The 23,394-nt window shown below is 39.0% G+C and overlaps 1 protein-coding gene across 2 annotated transcripts in view; it reads right to left on the bottom strand.

The window, feature by feature from the left end:
* parvb (parvin, beta) overlaps nt 1–23,394 on the bottom strand; it is a 61,589-nt gene that overhangs the window by 22,501 nt on the left and 15,694 nt on the right. The window contains exons 1-6 of one of the 2 annotated variants that reach the window (XM_048607448.1): nt 19,851–19,995; nt 10,267–10,356; nt 9,900–9,970; nt 9,097–9,199; nt 6,175–6,315; nt 2,891–3,006 (exon numbers count right to left, since the gene is read on the bottom strand). In XM_048607448.1, the coding sequence (XP_048463405.1) occupies nt 2,891–3,006; nt 6,175–6,315; nt 9,097–9,199; nt 9,900–9,970; nt 10,267–10,356; nt 19,851 (522 nt within the window). In that variant the 5' untranslated portion in view covers nt 19,852–19,995. Of the gene's footprint in view, nt 1–2,890; nt 3,007–6,174; nt 6,316–9,096; nt 9,200–9,899; nt 9,971–10,266; nt 10,357–19,850; nt 19,996–23,394 lie in introns of those variants that run through there. The other variant, XM_048607447.1, reaches the window with a different exon arrangement.

The following is a 23,394-nucleotide window of genomic DNA, read 5'->3' as shown; positions in this document are numbered from 1 at the left end:
CTCAACTGTGATCTTGGGTTCATGTTACGCTACATGTGACCCCACTACGCTGTTCTGTAATTGTAAAATCTTCCTTACTGTCCTGTTTTGATAACATCACCTTGATAACTTGTTATGATCTCTCTACTTTAATTAATTTGTACAGTTTTGAATTATTTATTACTTTTGGTTAGACCCTCGGCACGCGACTCTTAAACCTATCTTGTATTTCCAGTCGTAGTAGGAACTGCAGATGCTGGAGAATCTGAGATAACAAGGTGTAGAGCTGGATGAACACAGCAGGCCAAGCAGCAAACGTCAGCCTTCCTACTCCTCTGATGGTGCTTGGCCTGCTGTGTTCATTCAGCTCGACACCTTGTTATCTCATGTTATTCCAGTCATTTGGTTTGTCTCCAGCACCACCTTATTTTTTAATTATATTCTGTAATTATCTCTCTGCCTTGCCTAATCAGATTATAGGTCATCCCATTGCTGGTTATTCAGTTGTAGACACTTTACTCACCATCTAACACTCTTGGTCACCTGCAGAGACCTATTATCTGACACACCAGTTCTGTGATCTTTTGATCACTCTGGCCTTGATCTCTCTGCCTATAAACTGTGCTCTGTGGACTTCTCTCTCACTGCACCTGTGCTCCACAAGCTTGTGATTTCAAATAAACCTGTTGGTCTATAACCTGGTGTCCCCTTGTCACAGTACAAAGCAAGGACTGAAGACATTTCCGACACTGTTAATTGATTAGACTGCATTCTTCAAATTATCATGGATAGTTTTAAGGTTGCCCGTTGTCTCAGAGTCTGTTAGCAACAGACACGCAGTTTTATGGCTAGACAGATTGCATATGGTTCCCTAGGGCTTTCTAGGAACTGAAACATGTGACTGAAAACAAACTGATGGCATATGTTTCAGAAACAATACACTGCAGATGCCAGATATCAGAAATAAAAACAGAAAATGGTGGAAATAGAGCAGCAGCAGCTGTGGTGCAAAATGTAAAGTTAACACTTCAGGTTCATGAGCGTTCATCACAACTGCAAATGATTAGAAATGCAATCAATTTAAAGCAAATGAAAGGGGACGAAGTGTGCAAAGTATAAGAGGGATGGTCGAGGATAAAATGAAAGGTAAGAGAATTAAGTGACAAGAGATTGGTGGCAATGTGATAAGTGGAAACAAATGATGTGGCTGGGGAAATGTGAACAACAGTTTGACGAACACTACCAGCTAAAAGCAATGAGAAAGAGAAAAATTATACTAAAACTGAAATCTCCATTGAGAATGGAAACAAAATGGGGTGGAGATTACAGTTTGATATTGTTGAACAAAATATTGAGTCTAGTAGACAATAAATTATCTAAATCAAAGAATGATTCTCTGTTGCTCAAGTGAGTTTCATTAGAACATGGAAGAAAGCCAAGGACAGGGAGGTTAGCACAAGATCATGCTTGCAGACTGAACATAAGTGATCACAATGTGATCACCTGATCTACATATGGACACCCCAGTGTACAGCCAGCTGAATTCTTAATGAATGTTATTTACTAATTCCAGCCTCAGTAGACTGTCAGTGTGGAGTCTGCACATATTCCCCATGTTTGCATGAGTTTCCTCTGGGTGCTCCGGCTTCCTCCCACAGTCCAAAGACATGCAGGTCAGGTGGACTGGCCAAGCTAAATTGCTGATAGTGTCCAGGGTTATGAAGGCTAGGTGGATTAGCCATGGGGAATGCAGGGTTACAAGGATAGGGTAGGGTGGAGTTCGATGGGCTGAATAGTCTGCTTCCACACAGTAGGGGTTCTATGATTCTAAATTAAATGTAAAATCATTGTTGCATCCAGCAACGTTTGGGGCATTCGATGGTGAGGAGAGAGAAGGTAGAAGGGTGTTGCATACCCTGCGCATGCATGGAAGGGGAGAAGGTTTGGATGCTCAAGTGGATCAGGGTGTCACAATGCACAGTTCTCTTGAATTCTGAAAGGGGTGGGGGGAGATCTATTTAGTAGTGACATTAAGTTACAGGTGGCAGAAATGGCAGAGGATGATTCACTGATTACAAAGACCGGTGAGATGAAGGTGAGAACAACAGGAACTCTCATCACCATTCTGGGAGCCTGGGTAAGAGCTGAAAATAGGATAGGCACAATTGACGGCCCTGTCAGCTTTAGTAGGGAGAGACCTTCTGTTCAGGAAAAGAGGAAAAAAAAAACAGATATGCTGGTATGGACACTTGTGATATCAGGATAAATGCAACGGGGGTACAGAAACCGGAAGAATGGAATGAAGTCTTTACAGGACTTGGGAGATTGAAGGTTCGAGGAAACATTTAAAAGGTACTCAGGTGGGATTATAATGAATACTCATAGATAGCCTAGTCCAGAGACAGAGTGTAGTCATGGGAGGAAGGGGATACGGATGATGCAAAAGGTGAAAGAAACATGTAAACAGGAAGTAAAGTTGATGAAATTTTCCAGTTCAGGGCAAAACCAGGAAACAGCACTTATACAGTGATCAATACACAAGAAAAAAGAAATGAGCGAGGGGCCCCTCGAAGCAATGGTTATGTTCCACATTTCCCTCAAGTCAGATATTTATTCAATTATTCAAACCACATTCCCTTGGTTACATCATGTAACAATGTTCTAAGAAGAGCTACTTGTTATCTCAGGCTTGTTTCCCACAATTTGCAAACATACTGCCGTAAAAATTTTATCCCCTCAATCTCAATTGAGGAAATTTTGGAAACTCACCTGCTTTGAAAGAAAACATCATCTTCCATTTTCTATCACACTGTTCAATGTTACAAATTGCAAAGTTAAGTCAAGCAGTCATGCGAATAGCTTCAAGGAACTTTAATATCAAATGGTTTTAAGAGATTGATGGTTCACTTACCCGTACAACCACCACCTGCACGGAGACATGCTCTGGCAATCTGATGGGGGCTCGGAAATGCATAGCTAAAGCCACGAGAAGGTGAAGAATAGCCACCATCTTTTTTCTGTGGATTGCTAAAAAGTAGATATGTTTATCAAAACATCACCCAGCAAACAGCTTTCAAGGATTCTATCACACACTGGTATTTGGATTGCTTTTTTAAAAAGACTTTATTAGCCTGTGTTTCTTCGTGATTTGTGTATCTGTACCCTTAGATCATTTTACCACTCCACTCTATTCAGACATTACCACGTACGATCAAACTCTTCCTATGAAATGCACCATCTCACACTTGTCTACTTTAAAACTAATTTGCCAGTTACTCTCAGGTTTTAGTCAGCCTGCAAAAATCTGCTACATCATTCCTTTTGCTTTGACCTTAGTCATGACCCCATTATGTGGTGGTACCTTCTCAAAACCTTTTGAAAATGCAAATATATTAATCTTCTGCATTATCCTCATCTATTCTTTGTCAACGTGTCAAACAATTTCATAAGGTTTAATAAGCATGACCTTTGCTTAGTGACATATCTGGTGAACACTATTATCAAGACAGAAATAATAAAACTTTTCTAAAATTGCCAGGAGTTGCTTCAAACAGAAACGCACTCCAGTCATTGCAACTGTAGCATCAGCAGCTGCCGTAAGAAAATCTACAGTTCACAACATTCTAATTAGCATTCTGTCTGAACCAAACAGCATAAAAAAAATCATACACTCATTCATACAAACTTGCTAAGATGAATGCAGAAATATTTCAATGTTACCCCATATTACTATAAAAAGTATTAAATTACTACATCTGAAAGCAAGAAAATAATCTTTGTCTCCAGAAAAAGTATGAAAAATATTTCTGTAAAGTATGAATTTCTGTACATCAATGATGATTCATGAAACTATATTTTTAATTAACTATATAAAAGGAATATAAAAACTTGAAAGTGCGATGAGAGCTGCCACTGTCTCAGGGGACCATGAGCTGCTTTCTCGTTAGACAGAGATGACTAATGGTAAGCTTAATGTGAGGGTCATCACATCTCAGACAAAAATGAAGTTGAGAAGGTGGGTCTTCATGATCATAAAAGCTTAGATCTGTGACTAGAGGATATCCATTTCATTGTCGACCAAGTGATTTTCAGAATATGTAATGGGGAGGATCTCCCTTTGAATGATATCCAAAGGAACAAATTTAACATTTTGATAAGCTCTTTGAACAAACTACTCATGCAAATGAACATGGCAACCACCGTTATGGCAATTTCCATTATCCAAGAGGGAACAAATCTCTTAACTATTGCTTCATGACGCAACTGGCAGAAAATTATAGGCTCTACGGTGAACTTGCATTCAGCAAAGAAAATAAACACAAAACAATCACGTTTCTAAACTCAGACTAGAGTTCAGACAAAAAAAAGCAGAAATACATTTATATCAAGGCAGGAGAAATTTTGGTTATGCAGGATTACAAACAGAAAGCACAAATGCAAATATTCAGTATTTGGAGTTTAAGCTATAGGCAGTAGACTGCTTGTAAAAAATAAAGGGTTAACTGTAATGGAGATATTGCGTATACAAAGTGGTGAGAAATGTTTTCAATTCTTATGACAGACTAATTATTGGCAAGCTATATTAAGCAAGGACAAGGTTGAGTCACAGAGATGTACAGCATACAACTCATTCATGCCAATCAGATATCCTAAATTAATCTAATCCCGTTTGCCAGTTTTTGGCCCATACCCCTCTTACCCCTTGCTTTTCATATACCCATCCAGATGCCTTTCAAATGTTGTAATTGTACCAGCCTCCACCACGTCCTCGGGCAGATCGCTCTATACACACACCACCTTCTGCATGAAAAAGTTACTCCTTAGGTCCCTTTTAAATCTTTGCCCTCTCACCTTAAACCCATGCCATCTGGTTAAGGACTTCCCCTACCCTGAGGAAAGGACCTTGGCTGTTCACCCTATCCATGCCCCTCATGATGTTATAGACCTCTGTAAGGTCACTTCCCAGCCTCCAACACTCCAGGGAAAATAGCCCCAATCTATTCAGCATCTCCCTACAGCTCAAAAGCTTCAACCCTGGCAACTTCCTAACAAAGCAAAGACAAAGACACTGACACTGAACAAATACAGAGAATTACCTCTATGTCCAGCAACTTTTATGTGAATAGTGAGATAAGGAACAAAACTAACAAAGACAAGATTACTATATAGAAAAAACCTGAAAGAACTGCAGATGCTATAAATCAGGAACAAAAACAAATTGCTGAAAAAGCTCAGCAGATCTGGCAGCATCTGTGAAGAAAAAAATCAGAGAGTTAACGTTTCGGTTCCGGTGACCCTTCCTCAGAGAGTTAACGTTTCGGTTCCGGTGACCCTTCCTCAGAACTCATTTTTCTTCACAGATGCTGCCAGACCTGCTGAGCTTTTCCAAGGTTGTCACATGTTTCAGCTGAAGAATGCATCAATTTGATTCAAGAAAGAGCCAGAACAACCGAGAAAAAAAAAGCATAAACTAGAATTGCTCTAAAGCTGCAAGTCTTTACTGGATTAGCACATATCTTGTGATACTTATTTCATATAGAGTAATCACTACAGTCTATGATCAATTGTATTATTTTAGTAAATTTTGCAAGATTTTCTAGAAAATTTCATTAAAAACAAAACTAAAAAGGTCATTTTTAAATTTAAAAGCACCATACTCCAGCAAAACTGACCAGAAGGATTTGGTGTGGGGTGGGGACGAAGGTCAAACATTGCTCCTCAATTTACTGCTGCCCTGCTTTTCAACTGCCCACATACTTAAGTCAATATATCAGAAAGTCAAATTAGTGGATTCTCCATGAATTGCTAGAGGAATGCACAATTTTCCTTTCCTTTACTCAAACCCAATTTAAGCTACAACTCTGAGGCGGATGAAACATCCATTGTTTAATTTTGTCGGAAAATTTGTAATTTTAATTTTAACCTTTCATCCTTAACAGAGTTAACGTTCCTCAGAACTGAGGAAGGGTCACCGGACCCGAAACGTTAACTCTGTTTTTTCCTTCACAGATGCTGCCAGACCTGCCGAACTTTGCCAGCAACTTTGTTTTTGTTCCTTTCATCCTTAATGTTAATCCAACTTTCCTGTAATACGTTTGCAACTGAAAAAATTTCGTTGGTCTGATACCATTTCAGTTAACTAACAGGACAGTTTTACATCAGCAGCAAAAACTCATCCAGCAATCTTATACTCACAATCAACACTCCATTTTATAGCCCAGCCTTGAGGTCGAAGCAGGTCATTCACAGATTCCAACACAGTCTGAAGTTTCTGCTTCTGCCCTATTTCTGACTGTGTCACTTCTGCGACATTGAGTTTACGATTTGCAAGTTTCTCTGCATGAGCAAAACCAAAAAGTGACAAAGAACCCTAGAATATTCCTGGAAATAAAAATTATGATTTAGCAGAGCAAAAGCTGACTTAAAAGTTTTGAAACTAATACAGTATTGTTGTTTAACCAACCAAAACTAGGTTTGTACATTTCTTAAACAGCCACCTACGTAAAGTTACAAACGTTAGAGTAAGAGTTCACTGTGATCTTGCATAAAAATTTCAGGCTTATTATGGAAAGGTTCTTTAAATAACTCTGTTTAGCAACTTTCAGCAAAGGTAGTAATGGTAATGAGGTCACACAATGATTATTAACCTCAGACTTGGATATTTGTTCTCCAAATGTGAGCTATGCTATCAAGGCTGCATTTAATAAATAATTCTAGTTAAATTGAGGTAGTCAACAGTGCTTTGAAGATAATGCCAGAAAATTCCTGCATTTTGACCAAAGAATGATAGAACAATCGGAGCAAATTCCTGCAGATGCTGGAATCTGTACTGAAAAACAAATGCTGGAGATCACAGCAGGTCAGACAGCATCCATTGAGAGCAAGCTAATGTTTGAGTCTCGATGGCTCTTCAGAGCTGAAATGACATGTGGAGGGGGCAGCATTTATGCTATAGTTTGGGGTAGGGGTTGTGGGGATAGTGGATGTAGGGTGCTGGTGGAGAAAAGATGTTGATTAAGTGATCGGAATGAGATTGGCAGAACAATGGTGTGTCTCCTGCCAGACTTGAAAGGACAGACCCTCCCACTGGGCTGGGGGGGTGGAGGGGAGACTGGACATGATAACAGAATGTAACAAGGTAAAAGGGAAAAAATGGTTCACAATTTGAAGGTGTTGAACTCAATATGAAGTCCAGAAGGCTATAAAGTGCCTAGGCTGAAGAAGATGAGATGTTGTTCCTCCAGTTTACGCTGTGATTCACTGTAAACACTGTAGCATGCAGGGGAAAGACGTGTGGGCATGCGAGCAGTACACTGTTAAAATGACACACCACGGGAAGGTCATCACCACGGGAAGGTCGGAACAAAAGAACGGAGATGAAGGAAGCAGGAGGTAGGTCTCATGGGAAAGAAAAGAGCTCAGACAGGACATAAGGGGAGATGGCAAAAGAAACTAGAGAGCAAGTGCTGTTCAGCTCAAGAAGAGGGTTTAATTCTGAGTGAGGTTTGATTAAATGAGAAAGTCAAAGGAGGAAAGTAGCAAAAGCAGCTGAGACGTGTTCTCAATTTTAGGAGGAAAGATGTCCATATCTTCCTCTCATTTGTTGGAGAAAAGTAGATAGCATTTAGAGACTAGGATTGAAGCGAGGGGTTATTTTAACTCTCCATGATGATCCTGGAGTTGCAGCTGATTTTGGCAGAGAGCTAGCCTCAATAGCACTTGACGTAATCCAATTAATTTAATGATAAATAAGTAAAACCAACTGTATCCTGAATAAACTCCATGTGCATCTTCAACTTGTAGAAATGATGATCACAGTCAGATCAACAACACAACTGATTATGGTTTTGTGAGGCTAGGGACGAAGGTAGAGGTTAATGAGTAGTTTAATATGATGGAAACTGCAAGAATATCAGAGGACATAGAATGGCAAAAAAAATTGGCAGTTGGGAGTTCAAAATGATAGGACAAGAATGTTCTCCAGTAAATGAGAAGGAATAAGGTTGGAAGCAAGTAGGTGAATGTAGGAAGGAGGATGGTGTCATAAATGCCTCTCAGAGGAAGTGTCAAGAGATGGTAACATCTTACAAGACAGCTATGCATATAGTCATGAGAATTTAAGGAGGGATAACTTTAGGGAGAACAGGAAAAGTGCAAATCAGAGGAGTGGGGAGATGAGGAGAATGCTTTAAAAGCTGAAAGAATCAGAATGTACCAAGTGGGAAAAAGGTAATGGAAGGCAATTCTTAAAAATACAACAAAAGGGAGTCGAACAGGCATTTGAAGAAGAAAAAATGTGAAGGGTTAGGGCACTAAAAGCAGGGACATACAATTGCTACGACTACTCTTTCCAAGAGCTTGTGCAGGCACGATGGGCTGAATTGCATCCAGCTATGCTGTAAGTTTCTAAGATTCAATTAAATGCGTATGTCTTTTTGGGGCAAAAATCATGAAATTATTTGTTTGTTTTCATTCTGTAGAAAATCAGTTATTTACTGTGGTAGACTGTAGGAGACACAGATAGATATAGTATCTCCAACAGTAGGAGAATTGGGGGAAGGGAGGTGATACTCTCTCTTTATACAACACTGGCTGCTGCATTCAGTTTTTTTAAAAAGCTATCAATTTTTTTAAATGAAGGAATGTGAGTGAGTGGGTGAGTGAATGAGTCAAATGGACGAGCAAATGGCTCAACTGAGTAGGTATGTTGGTGAGGTGGGCTAGTCAGAACCAGTCAAGGGCTACAAATGGTCAGGGATGTGGCGACATCTTTAGGGGTTGAGCAAGGTCATAGCCTTGTGGTTGGGAGAGTATACATGATGCTCAGTTGAGCTACAGAACTGTTAGCCTTAGTATTAAATGTTTAATATTTCTTGACTAAGGCTAAAACCTGCTTTTCTCACCCAAATCTCCACACTAAGCTCAGCGTCAGAGACATACATGGAGGACCCCAGCCTGCGGAAATTAGCCTGTTGCAGGTTTAAACTTCAGACAATTTCTGCATGTCTGTACATCAGGACTTCTGCAAAATACATCCGATCTCTCACGATCCAGAAACAAAGAATCAGGCATTTGTGTTTTAATATTACAGGCAATATATGTAACATCTATTCTTACCTAACAGTTTCTGCAGAACCTGTCCATCATACAAATCTTCTTCCAGACTTTTCACTATTATTCTTTCTTCTACAAGTACATCATTAATCCAGTCAATGAGAACCTAAACATTATAATTATTACACCATAAATTATACTAATAAGTTCAGATGTTATTTCGCAACAACTAAAGGCTTTTATAAATCAGGTTTCAATTTGGTACCCACAGGCCTTGTCCAGCCCCTCCCCTGTGAAGGGCATAAAATAGTATTCCAGATGAGGTGCGAATAAATCTATTAATAGACATGACAATTTTTTTTAAAAATGTGAAATCATCCAAAAAGTCTCAACGTCTGTTAGCTTTTGCTGCAGCCTCAAAGCACTGCTCATGAACGAACAAAGGCTTGCACTATCATTCCTGTGTCCTTTCCAGCGTGCAAAGTTTAGTTCTGAGCCTTGCTTGTACTCGCATGGAATTCCACTGATGCATCAGGATCTGATTTTCATCATTTTTACCCCATCTAATGCTCAAATACCAGAACAACTGTGTTTGTTATCTGCAAATTTGCTGACATCTTCATCTAATTATTAACAAAGGTGGTGAAATATAATACCAATACCAATCCCACCAGGACTTGACCAGGAACCACTTTCCTCCTAGAAACATTAACAACAACCTGTGCCTACAAGAATACAATGCAGTTCTTATTCACCCCATCATCTGTCCAATGTATAACAGTCAAAATAAGGAATAGATTACTTAGTTGGACAGCAAGTTACCAAATATTTCAGTATACAGTATTGATTTTACTCAAGTGATCCACCTTTATGAGTTCTTTGAATTTGGCCTCCTCCTTGGAATTTGGTTCAATCATTGTTCTTTCTTCATTTTCCTCTATAATTGAATCCAGCAGAGAATAAACAAGGAGTCAAGAGGACAATACTTTGTTTTAGGAACTTGTTTTTTTTTGGTGCGTTAACACCAAATACATAAAAGCCTTAATAAACCAAATGCAAAGGAAACCTAAACATTTGAGATTTTATAGTTGATAAATTTAAAAAAGAACTTAAAAAAGGTCTAGAAATCTGATGATAGAGAAAATGAAAAGTCTCATGTACTATTAGATGGTAGAGATTTACTTTAAAAGCAACCAATAGAAAAATAAAGCAAAAACTAGCATTCTTAAATACCTAGCATTGTGTCCTCTGGATGAATGTCAGTCGGTGTTGGAGACAAAGGAGTATTGATGGCATTTTTACCTTCTTCCTGTAGGTCACTCACTACCAAGGAACAGAACAGGGTAATAAGATCAGAGAAAAATCAGAAAAAAGGTTTTCCATTGGTGCTGAATTGTCTCAGTTGCAGAAAATTTAAATCCGGCAATACAGTGATCCAAAAACAACTGGTACTAATGAACAGCGATAAACTTCCTCCTTTTTAAAATGGATTAAACAAATCAAGAGCTGTAAGAGAGAATTCTTAAACTGCCAATACTATCATGTATTTTCTTTCCCCACACAATGTTCATCATAAAAATTACTTGATCCTGTAATAGGATAATTAAGGCTATGGGTCAATTGCTGGAAAATCAGATTATAATACCTGGGTGGTTGTTTTTGACAGGTGCAGGCCTCTATGACTCAAAAGATACAGCCCTGTTTATATGTAAATAGCTCCATCTGTACAATAAGATATTTTCATAAACAACAGCAGGAAATACGCGATCATTTCTACAACATTGCACCACCTCATCAGAACTGATTAGAAACAGTAAGTATTGGTCATTCTGTAAAACAAAAAACTTGTTTGATATTTGAAAAGAATTGCCACATTATAATCAGCCCTTAAACAGTATTCAGGTTTTATATTTTTATTCCAGGTTGAAACTAATAGGACCACAGATCAGAAACTACAGTCAGTCAAATGGAAGAACAGCAAATACCAGTTTCACTTGGAGCAAAAATGTTCACAGACTGATCATTAACCTTTGCAAACTGCTGAATTAATGAGCTGTTGCATGGAGTTATAAAGACAGAGAAAAGTGTGAACCCAAAGTAACAGAAGTTTCTCAGATTAAAAAGGAAAGTGGATCTTCCAGGGCTGGGCGGACAAAACATAGGTTAGCTAACAACACGATATTATCTTCAAAACAAAATCTCTCATTTTATTAATAGCATTAAAAAACAAAAACCTTTGCTCTGATCATTGAAGGATATGCAGTCTATTCATCTGATACTCCTGTTGAATTTAAAATATGCAGAGGCTTTATGGGTGAGGAGAAGACAACATGATGAACAGCAACACCATCACACTAGATTAATTAGAAGAACAAAAATATTCCTGAATTAAAAAAAAAAATCACAACAGATTATGCTTCAGGATTTGTACCAATTGTTTGCTTCTAAAAGCTTGTCATTTCAGAAAACTGATCTATTGTGGTATCTACTTCCTTCGACTTTTGACATTTACAGAAGTAAACTAATTTATTTTCTTGTAAATTACTTGCGTGATTTCTGTAATAACACTGTAACCATTCCTAAATCATGATGAACAAACTTAATCCCAACATACAACATCCAAGATGATTAAAACATGAGTGGCACAACTAAAATTAAACAGAGCTTTGACTGATGGAGAATTGTTAGTTGAACAAATTTTTAAATAGGCATGTTACATTCACGGCTACAAATTATCAAATGTTGTGAAAGCAATCTCAAACTCAACTGTAGTTCTTGCCTGTATTATAAGTAGTATAAACAGTGTAACTATAACCAACAAAAACTGTTCTCCACTCATCAATTCTTGATACCTTTTTTCTTACTTCTTTTCGCCCCACACAAGAGCCCTGCCATCTTTTTAGTAACAGACAGTTATATACTCCAGCTACGTAGTACACCAACCCAGCTGCAGGAGGAAGAGTTGCAGCTGGGCCAACCATGAGCTGCCTTGCCAAGTCCCACATGTGTCATTTCTGTCACTGTGACAGGACTGAAAGCAGCAAGCTGGCAACAAGAGACACATGCAATGATTATTCCCATTCTAAGAAACAAGGACGCAACCAGCATCCTCTGATAACTCTCTCTAAACAGCTTGCTCATTTTACTCTACCCATGGCGAACAATACTGAAGCAGAACACTTCCACATACCAGGTGATGAGTTAAATATATCCTGAGTAGAAAAACAATTACAGAAGGAACCCTGCCTGATTATTTCAAACTAAAACCAAAGCCACTTGTCTATGGTACAGTTATAGGAATGAATGCTCAAGAAACTATATTGATCAGCTTTATTTGTAGTTTTCTAGTACATTTGATGACACTTGGTATAGATATCAAACCTAATTTAAAAAGAGATTTCTAGAATTAGACCTGAAGATCTTGAAAGTACATTTGCAGAACGTCAAAATAGGAAAAGTATTTTGCATTCAAAGCAGTTCTATAGTTCTGAAATGTACTGCTTTCATTGTGAAACAGTGTAATATACCCACTTTCGGTACCCTGTAGCTTTGCTGAAGACAATTTTTAACAGTTTATTCACGAAATATTTGTAAAATGAATGCATTTCAGCTTTGCATTGGCGCCACTTATGAAATAAGTAGCCTCCGAATGGATATGTGGGTAAGAATCACATCATTACAGGTCTTGTTAACCAAAACAATTACTGAAATACTCAACACAAATTCAATATGTCCTATCATGACCTGTTCATTTCGACATATTCCCATGTTTCTATTTTTGTTTGGGAAAGTCCATTTTCATTACGATGCTATTGCACAAGTAGTGAGATGATGTATTTTGATGCAAGTTTTTATGATTATATTACCATGTCTGTAAACAAAAGAATTTTCAAAATATTTCTGTGAAAATAATGATTTAGGAGGGTCTGGACTTCAAGACATATTTTAAGCATCTTTATCCCCCTACCCAATAGCCCAGTCAACAGCACAGTGCTAAAATTTACAGATCTGCAGAAATCAACATATCATAGGTTTCATATCACATTTCAGATGCAGAAGTTAAGTCCGAAAGCACTGGAAAAACTTTATAACTTGAGTTGCATGTCCAATGAAAAACATTCTGGAGGTCCCTCACTCGGATCAAAAATGGAGATGGGTCAACCGGAAAGTTCATATCCACTTCTGACGGTCAACTCAATAATGACATTGTTCATGAAAAGGCACAAGTCATTTCTCACATTCCTCACAAAGGAAATTTGCATCAATAAGGGGAATGCTTAAAAAAACAAGCCAAAGATCTATGATTATTTCAGCACATCACTACTACTTTGTGAATATCATCCCAAAAGACAGCAAATGTGGTTAATACTTATATAAAAATAGGATAAACAGAAAATCATTTTTGTAGTTTTTATCTGCACCATAAAATTATTAATCTTTGGTAAAAAAAATTCTGTACATTGAAGTAAGCAATTTTTCTTCATCAAAATGTAACTGGAAGCAGAGATTTGAATTGGTGCAACTCCAAAAATAAGATGACAAATAACACGGTGTTCTGCAATACTGAGTCATTTCCCATTCTCAATTACAGGGTGCAGAATTTATCATGCCACGAAGTCTGCACCTACAATACCGCACCAATGGTGTAAGGGTCAGCAGAGGAAAATGAACTTGTATCATGGGGGAGACTGTATGGGAATAAAAATGATTGGCAACCAGTCAAATATTCAATTTAGTTTTACAGGAATTCAGGTCAAAAGCACAGCTGGGAACATCTCCACACTAGCTTAAGAATTGCACTGCAGGTCATGATGACAGCATAACAATGTTTCTTCCTTTTATATTTTCGCTCTTACTGGTGCTGTCAGTGTTAAAAGGAGATGATGAACACTACATGCGCAGCTGTCTAAAACTCATATACATCCTGTAATAGTGCAATGGAAGGCAGCACAAAATTTCTGGAAGTGCGAGATACAAAATTAAGGGCACTAAGAGACAAGGACAGGTAAGAGAAAAAAAAAACTTTCATTCCATCTTAAGAAGCAAAGCTAGTTAGATTAAAAGATATTCTCAATTTAATTGCATCCTGAGTACAAAAATGGAAAACTATTTTAAACATTTTGGACCATTGATAAAAGTAAACAAACCACATTTTTCTGATCAAATCAAAAAAAGGGGCATTAAGAGAGTACGCTTACCACCTCTCAGAGCTGGGTGTTAGATAGGTGGGCAAGATAGACTATCCACAACTCCACGTCCTACTACAATATGATTTCCTCACAAGTTACAGTAATGCTATAACTGCTGCAGGTGTGAAATGCGCACATACACTCAAAGAACAGACACATCGCCTGTCACTAAAACACAATTACTCAAAATAAACTTTGCAGTGTGTCCATCCATTTTAAATTTCACCTTCCTGTAACATGCAATAAAAGCAACAAGGACAAATCAAGATTTAAAGTTACCATAACATGCAAAAACAGGACCCTTCAAACATGCACTTTAACATCACATTCTGTGGTGAATTATCTGCACGAAAAACTAATATTTTATTCAAATGTGGTTCTTACTCATCGAGGAAGAATGCTCAGTGTGGGAATGCTGACATCTGGAAATAAGTGCCCATCTTTAGGGTGCAGGTGTTGCATGGCAAACTTCAGACACATAGGAACTAAATAATTGCCACGCCACAAAACAAGGGTAAGTCGGTTGACAGTAAACTAACAAAGCTTCGCTCCCATGACTTGTGATAAAACAAGAACTGGGGGAGTACAATTTCCAACCAACCAACTCCAGGTACTGATTTGGTTAATCATCAGTATAGCGTGGTCACGTTGCTGCAAGCACTGGACAATGAACAGTTGAAACATTTGAGAAATGAGGTATTAAGTGTAGCAATGCACAATTGGCACTATAGTAATCGTAGGTTGTTTGAATTTGAAAGAGAAGGAAGGAGGCACAGAAGAATGTGCCTTAACTATTTTGATGTCTGTGCAGTATGATTTCAAAAGTATGTTAGCTTTTCGCTCAGTAAGGGCTCCTTCAATTCCTTTCAGTACTTAGGCTAAAAACTAGTTTCAATCTGAGAAAATAGGCTTCATCTCTTCTCAAATGGATTGGAGGAAGTCCTATTCCTACTATAACTGTACAAGGTAGTGGCGAGACCACAGCTAGAGTACTAGCAGTTTTGATCCCTTTATTTAAAGGAAAGATCTTATTTCATTGGAGGCAGTTCGGAGAAGGCTCACTAGAACAACAGCACCTCGTATTCCGCCTTGGATGCCTACAACCCAGTGGTCTCAATGTGAATTTTACTAGCTTCAAAATCTCCCCACCCCTAACCTCATCCCAAGACCAGCACCCCCTCTCAGCCCCACCTCACTGACCTGTCCGTCTTCTCTCCCACCTCACTGACCAACTCCCACCCCCGCGTCCTACCTACACTCATTTTTACTAGCTTCATCCCCGCCTCCTGGACCTGTCTGTCTTCTCTCCCTCTCCTATCTGCTCCACTATCCACCTTCTATCACTGACGAACCCCCCACCCCCCATTTATTTCAGAGCCCCCTTCCCCTTAACCATTTCTGAAGAAGGGTCCAGACCCGAAACGTCAGCTATCCTGCTCCTCTGATGCTGCCTGGCCTGCTGTGTTCCTCCAGCTCCACACCTTGTTATCTCAGACTCTAGCTAGTCTCTCATTAGGACAATCTCTGGTATGGAGGAATTGTCTTTGAGCAAAATCTAAACAGGTTCAGACTTTGCTCATTATGGTGTAGAAGAATGGAAGGTGATCTTATGAAACATACAGGAGCTGGACAGGGCAAATGCTAAGAGGACTTTCCCTGATACGGGAGAGTCTAGGACCAGAGGGCATAGTCTCAGAATAAAAAGGGGTGCCAATTTAAGACAGAAATGAGATTTTTGATCAATAAGGGAATCAAGGGTTACAAAGAAAATGCAGGAAAGTGAAAGTGAGGAATGTTAGAACACCCATGATCTTATTGAATAGCGAAACAGGCTCGAAGGGTTAAACAGCCTACTCCTGTTCCTATTTCTTATGGCCTTGAATGGCCCCATGCTGAAAAAGCAGCTTGAAGGAGGAGTCATGTTACTTAATTTAAATATGCAATTGATTTATTTTTGAAGTTTGAATTGACAGCTATAGAAATTCTCCCTGCTTAAGATTTCAGTCCATACTTTTTGGAGTTTTGAAAGTGAGTCTTCAAAAGGGAAAAATCATGAGATAAGAACTATTGAAGTTAAAACAAATTAGAACCTTTGTAGCTTCTGAAGTAAGGGTTTACAAAACAACTATTTTGAAAACGGTGACAACAGTCAATAGTTTCAGCATAAGCTATATTATCTGCTACCATAAACAAGGTAATAACAAAGTTCAATTACTGAAAATATACTTTTTATTTATTACAAACCAATTTCCTCTCTAATAAATTTGTTTACCATAAATTCAAATGTTTGTTTTTGAACAAGTCTGAATTATATTAAAAACAAACAAACATTGATAAAGGTGGTGACACAGAAATAAGTGCCAGCTTTTTTGGGTGCAAGTGCCAGGTGGCAAAGATATATCTACGCAGAAGAAAGGAAGTTAGAGATGTGCAGGCTGGGTGAGTTAGCCATGGGAACTGCAAGGTTACAGGGACAGGGTGGGGAGGCGTGGATTCGATGGGTGGAATGGCCTGCCTCTATACTTTAGGGACTCTCTGAATATACCTATGAAATTAACAAGATCCTTAATCCCTCCATCAAATAAAAAGATACATGCTAGGCACTGATATAAAAACCTTTGTTGTCACAGTTTGTGATAGAACAAGAACTGCCTTTGAAGATGGGAATTTCTATGACATCACAAAATAAAAAGCTATTAAAGTAATCTGAAAAAAAGCACCTAGTTCATCATAATTTTACTTTGGCATATCTGAACTGAAAGATCTTAAAATTTCAAAAACCATATGGTGTGTGGTTTACAAGAATAGTTTGAACATAGCTGATCCACATAAGGAGATATTAGGACAGTTGACCAATAACTTGGTAAAGGACATAAGTTCTAAGAAGTATCCTAGAAGAGGAAATCTGGTGAGGCAGAGAGACACATGGTGGGAATTCCAGAGTTTCAGGCCTGAGTAGGTGAAGGTACAGCTGGCAATAGCGATTTAAATCGGAGGATGTACAAGAGTCTAGAACAGGAGGAGCACAGAGATCTCAGATGGTTGCAGCCCTGGAGCTGGTTAATGAAATAATGAAGGAAGGGTGAAGCCACAAGGAGGCTTGAAGACAAGTATAAGAAGTTTAAAAACAAGGCACTATGAATCAGGAACAAAGTAGCATGCAGAAAGGTAAAGGCAAACTGGACCGGGCACAAATTAGGTTGGGGCAGAATTCTAGACGAGCTTGAATTAATGATAGCTAGGGTTTTCAGCAGGAGATCCAAAGACCAGCAATGTTAGAAGTGGAAGTAGACACTTTGAGTTAGAGCTGATGTGCAGTCAGAACTCTCAGGGTCAATATAAAATCAAGAGATCATATCTCCTACGTTCACTGACAAAAGATAATGTAGAAAGATTATAAATTTTTTACTTGTGAATAAAAACAATTTACTAAAAAGTGTGTCTGTGAATAAAGAAAAAATAAGTTAACATTTTAAGGATGCTTCTCAAAGTGTTCGCTTTACCTTCCAGTTTTTGCAAAGTGTTTACAAATGAAATTGTCTGTTCCAAAGCTATCAGATGTCATGTTCATTTTCAGTTTTTTCTATTTGTAGGCTCCTGGTAGTACTCCTACTATTTCATAGATACCAGTTTAGTTTCTCTGTAGTGCAGTACCACCTACTGGATGGTTATATACATCGCCGAATGTCAAACTGCTCTCATAGATCCATAGTATTAGATGACAACAAGAAAAAATGCAATAGAAATTTGAACATTTTCTGTGCGCATTGCCCAATAGAGGAAAAACAGGTTTTTGATTCATTCTTTCCTGAGCAGTTTATTCCTCCTTAATGCCCAACATCTCTTTTACATAGTGAATAACTCAACATTTTCTTTTAAAAAAGAAGTCTAGGTTCAGCTAAGCCCTGATGCTTCAAATATTCTACTGAAGGTAATGCTAACAGGGTGGCTATATAAAACTTTCATCTTTGAAAGGTGTCCAACCATTAATACCAACATTATGATTCCATAAACAAACTTTCTTCATAGGTGCAATGCAAAACCTTTTTTTTATACTTAAAGTAGAAAGTAAAGTGCCTCAACTTAGGGTGATGTCTCCTCTCAGCAGCATCCATGGCAAATCATAGTAATGAGATTGACTTTATGGATAAGTATAAAAAGGCACTGTTTGAAAGAAAAAAAGAAGTATAGTCAAAGCTGAGAGGTTACACCTTTCAGGAAAGGTTGAACAGGCTGGGGAATTTATGCTGAGAAATGCAAAGACTGACTGGTGACCTGAAAGCAATTGTCAACATTACTAAATATTTTCATCGGATAGACTTAAAAAGGTGTTTCCAATTGTGCATAGGCTAAATCCAAGAGCCCCAAATAAGGCATTCACACTAATAAATCAAATAAAGTATCACCGAGATATACAGCACAGATGTCTTCAAAGAGAAGATAATGAACATAAAAGAGAGGAAGGAATAGAACAATATGGCAATGGGGTTAGTGAAGACCTGTGGCACATTAGTATTTGCAAGATCCTGTTAAACTGTCTGTTTTGCTGCTGCAGACCTACAAGAAAGAATATTTTAAACATTTGCAATTTAATAACTAGAAACAGTTCAGTAAGTTGAAAAATGTTTTTTTTTGAACAAATGCAACTTGCAGAAGATGTGCATTGTAGTAAGAGCCCTGACTGTGACAAAGAGTGATTGCGTATAGGTTTACCTAACTAAATATTCAAGAAAATCTGCTTTGATCATGAGTTCAGTGTAGTCTGTAACCAAAACATATTTGTACTTCTGTTGCAGTGCTACAGTTTCAGTTAATTTTAAAACTGAGAGCAAAGTGAAGCAGCAAAACTTGGTTTTAAGTTTGGAGGATAAGAAATCCCAATTTCATTTTAGTTCCACTTTGGCACAGAGCAGCACAATCAAGATTCAGATGAGAACAGTCATTCAACCCATTGAAACTAATTCCGGGAGACAGAATCCATTATAAAAACCTTAACTTAACCTGACATCCAAAGGCAATGCAAACATTGGCACAAATCTTGCAACACTTGATTATATTGAATACATTCAAATCTATATTTCTCTATCTTATGCAATATTCCACACTAAACTGAGCAATGTCAGGCACTTCTTTTCTGAGAATTTCCTCCTATGATGAATTTAGTCTCAGCATCAATCCAATATCCAGAACAAGAGCTGATACATACCGTGCAGGAAACTGCAAGCATGAACTATTAAAATATTTATCACACAGCTTTACGAGCATCAAAATGATGAGAAGTAAAGTCATTAAAAGTGGCTGTTACATGAAGTTCAGTAAAAGTCTGACAAAGATTCAGCCACTAGTATGGCATTAATTTTCAGCTCCATGCCAAAATATTAACTTAGGTTCCTCATTTACTTACAAACTCTAAACTGTCTTATCTCACTGTTGCTCGTTGCATAAATTTAAACATTAAACGCATCTTACTATCACTAAAGAAAAAAATATTTCAATGAATACAATCTTTCTATTCTGCCATGGACAGCAATACATTTAATGACAGATCACAAACACACAAGCAGGAAAGCCTAGAATTATGCAGACCAAGTCGCTGAAGCTGATCAGTTTGATCCTTAGCTTACTTACTTCTGATTAAGATTCTTCTTTCCAACACGACAAATAAATTAGCGATGATCAACAATAAAGAAGCAGAGCCAAGTTAACAGCCTGTTTCTCCAGCACAGTGCAGCACAACAAGTAAGTGTACTGGCTATGGTCAGATGTCACACAATTGTAATGGTCATGACAATGATTAGGGATTTACCAAAAAACAGAACAAACAAAATTATGACGACAAGGACAATGAAACAGCATAAAATGAGGAAGAGGCCATGTTCATGTTATGATCAAACCTTAGCCCAAAAGATGCAGAGGAAATGGATTATCAGTAACATATGTACAACATTCAATTACTACTCTGTTTTTGTCAAAGGAAACTCAAAACCATTATCAGTTTATATGGCCATTGCTGAAACCACAGGATGCTTCTAAAACTCTTCATGTAATGTCAACACACCCTTCACCAGTAAAGTAAATATGCACATTATTCCAGTGTCAAGAAAGTAAGCTTTACAACTCAGGAATGCTTTCTAAACTAAAGGTATTTTTTAAAACCATTTATCTTCAACTTGTTGCACAGTTTAGTTATAGTGCAACTTTTCCTAATTTATACAAGCATGGTATATACAGCTGTCTGTATATATGACAACTACTGAAGGTATCCTTCTGTCTCAATTAGTGATTTCTTCCTCAGGTTTACATTGATTCATCACTTAGATGGGTGCCTGAAATCAGTCAAAGGAGGGCTAGCACAATTTGTCATCAGAATTTTGATTGATGCTGACCTTTTGACTTGCTTCTAAGCACTATGCTTCAATAAAATGTATGCACCCTAACATCTGGAGGCTTACTGTGTTTACCACTGTGCCATCTCCTCTTCTGGATCTGTCCTGCTGGTGGGATAGGATATATCCAAGGATGATGATGATGATAATGTCTGGGGCATTGTCATACTTAGGGAATCATACCCGCCAATGTCAGGCAGTTGTTTGACCAGTCTACAATTCAGCCCTCCCAATTCTGCACTAGCCCCCAGATGTTACCAATGAGAACTCTACAGGGTCAACAGGGCCTAAGTCAATGCTGGGTGGTCCATCCAGTTTCATTTCTTTGTTGAGGCATCAGTTGTATCAATATCAATGAGTGGTTTAGTCAGCCTTTCAGAGGACAGTTGAGAGTCAACCACATTGTTGCGAGTCTGGAATCACATGGAATTCCAGAAATATGTTTTGAATTCAAATTCTACCTTCTGCAGTGACAGGATTCGAACCTCGGACCCAAATCGTGAGCGGAGTTCCTGGATTAATAATCTAGCAATAATACCACTAGGCTATTGCTTCCCTTTACTAAGTTGCCTTGGGAGTCCTCATCATTGACTCCAGATCTCATTAAGTCTCATGGTATCAGGTTAACCATGGGGAAGGAAACCTCCTGCTGTTTACCACATACTGTCCCCCTCAGCTGAAATTAGTAATTCTCCATGTTGCCAACACTTGGAGGAGGCACTGAGGGTGGCAAAGATGCAAAATGTATCCTGGGTGGGGGATTTCAATGTCCACTGCCAAGAGTGGCTCGGCAGTAGCACTACTGATCATGATCAGGTCCGAAAGGACAAAGCTGAGAGATTGGGTCTGCAGCAGGTGGTGAGGGGGCCAAGAGGGAAAGGCATACTTGATCTCATCCTAACCAATCTGTCAGCTGCAGATGCATCTATCCATGACTGTATCAGTAAACGTGACCATTGCACAGTTCTTGTGGTGACAAAGTTCCAGCTTCACGTTGAGAATACCCTCCATCATCTTGTGTGGCACTATCACTGAGCTAAATGGGACAGACTATGAATAGATCTAGCAACTCAAGACTGGGCATCCATGAGGCACTGTGGGCCATCAGCAGCAGAATTGTACTCCAGCACAATCCACAACCTCATAGCCCAGCATATCCCCATTCAACCTTTACCATCAAGCCAGGGAATCAACCCCGGTTCATTGGACAGTGCAGGAGGGCATGCCACAAGCAGAACCAGAACACCTAAGAATGGAGGTGTCAACTTGATGGAGCTATCAAACAGGACAATGTGATTGCCAAACAGCACAAGAACAAGAAAAGACAGAGCTAAGTGATCCCACAAACAACGTATCAGACCTAAGCTCCACAGTGAGCAGCAAGTCATGAATGGTGGCGGACAATTACCGACTCACTAAAAGAGGAGGTTCAACAAATATCCTTATCTTCAATAATGGAAGAGCCCAGCACATCAGTACAAAAGCATTCGCAGCAATCTTCAGCCAGAAGTGTCAAGTAGAAGATCCATCTCAGCCTTCTCCAGTGGTCCTCAGCATTACAGATGTCTGTCTTCAGCCAATTCAATTCATCCCACATGATATTTAAAAAAGAGTTAGAGGTACTGAATACTGCAAAAGCTCTGAGCCTGACAACATTCTGGCATTAGTACTGAAGGCTTGTGCTCCAGAACTTGCTGCTCTCCTGGCCAAGCTCTTCCAGTACAGTTACAATTCTGGCATTTACCCAACAATGTGGAAGTTTGCCTAGGTATGTCCAAGTATTGCCCAGGCTGTCAAGCAGCACCTGCTCAGCAATGACCTCAGCGACACCCAGTTTGGGTTCCACCAGGCCAACTCAGCTCCTGACCTTATTACAGTCTCAGTTCAAAGATGGACAAACGAGCTGAATTGCAGAGGTGAGGCGAGCACGACTACCCTTAACATCAAGGCTGTATTTATCAGCGTGTTCAGCACCATTCCTCAGATACTGAAGCAGTCCATATTCAAGTGTAAAAAGATCTGGACAATATCCAGGTTTGAGCTGACAAGTAACAGTTGTGCCACACAAATGCCAGACAATGTCACTTATTCGGTTAGTCATACTAATCATCTTGGCATGCAATAGTGTTACTATCACCGATTCCCCCACCATCAACATCCTGGGGGGGTGCCATTTCATCAGAAACTCAACGAGACTCACCATGTAAACACAGTGGCTACAAGAGCATGTCAGAGGCTAGAAATACTACGGCAACTCACCTTCCCAACTCCCTAAAGCCTGTCCGTCACCTACAAGGTACCGGTTAGGAATATGATAATACTCCCCACCTGCCTGGATGGGTTCAAGTCCAACAAGACTCAGGAATCATGATACCATCCAGACAGAACAGCCTGCTTGATTGGCACCACATCCACAAGCATCCATTCCCTCCATCACCAACACTCAGTAGCAGCAGTGTGTACTATCTACAAGATACACTACAGAAATTTACCAAGGATCATTAGACAGCACCTTTTATACCTATGACCACTTCCATCGAGAAGGACAAGCCTAACAGGTGTATGGGAACACAGCCACCTGCAAGCTCCCCTCCAAGCCATCGGAAATATATCATCATTCCTTCACGGTCATTGGGTCAAAATCCTGCAAGTCCATCCCTAAGGGCACTGTCAGTCAACTTACAGCACATGGACTGCAACGGTTCAAGAAGGTAGCTCACCACCACCGACTAAAGGGCAGCTGTGGTCGGGCAATAAACGCTAGACAGCCAGCGAAGCTCACGGCC

This window comes from Rhincodon typus, chromosome 18 (genome assembly GCF_021869965.1).
Source record: "Rhincodon typus isolate 14 chromosome 18, sRhiTyp1.1, whole genome shotgun sequence".
NCBI lineage: Eukaryota > Metazoa > Chordata > Chondrichthyes > Orectolobiformes > Rhincodontidae > Rhincodon > Rhincodon typus.
This window is presented reverse-complemented; position numbering and strand designations above follow the sequence as displayed.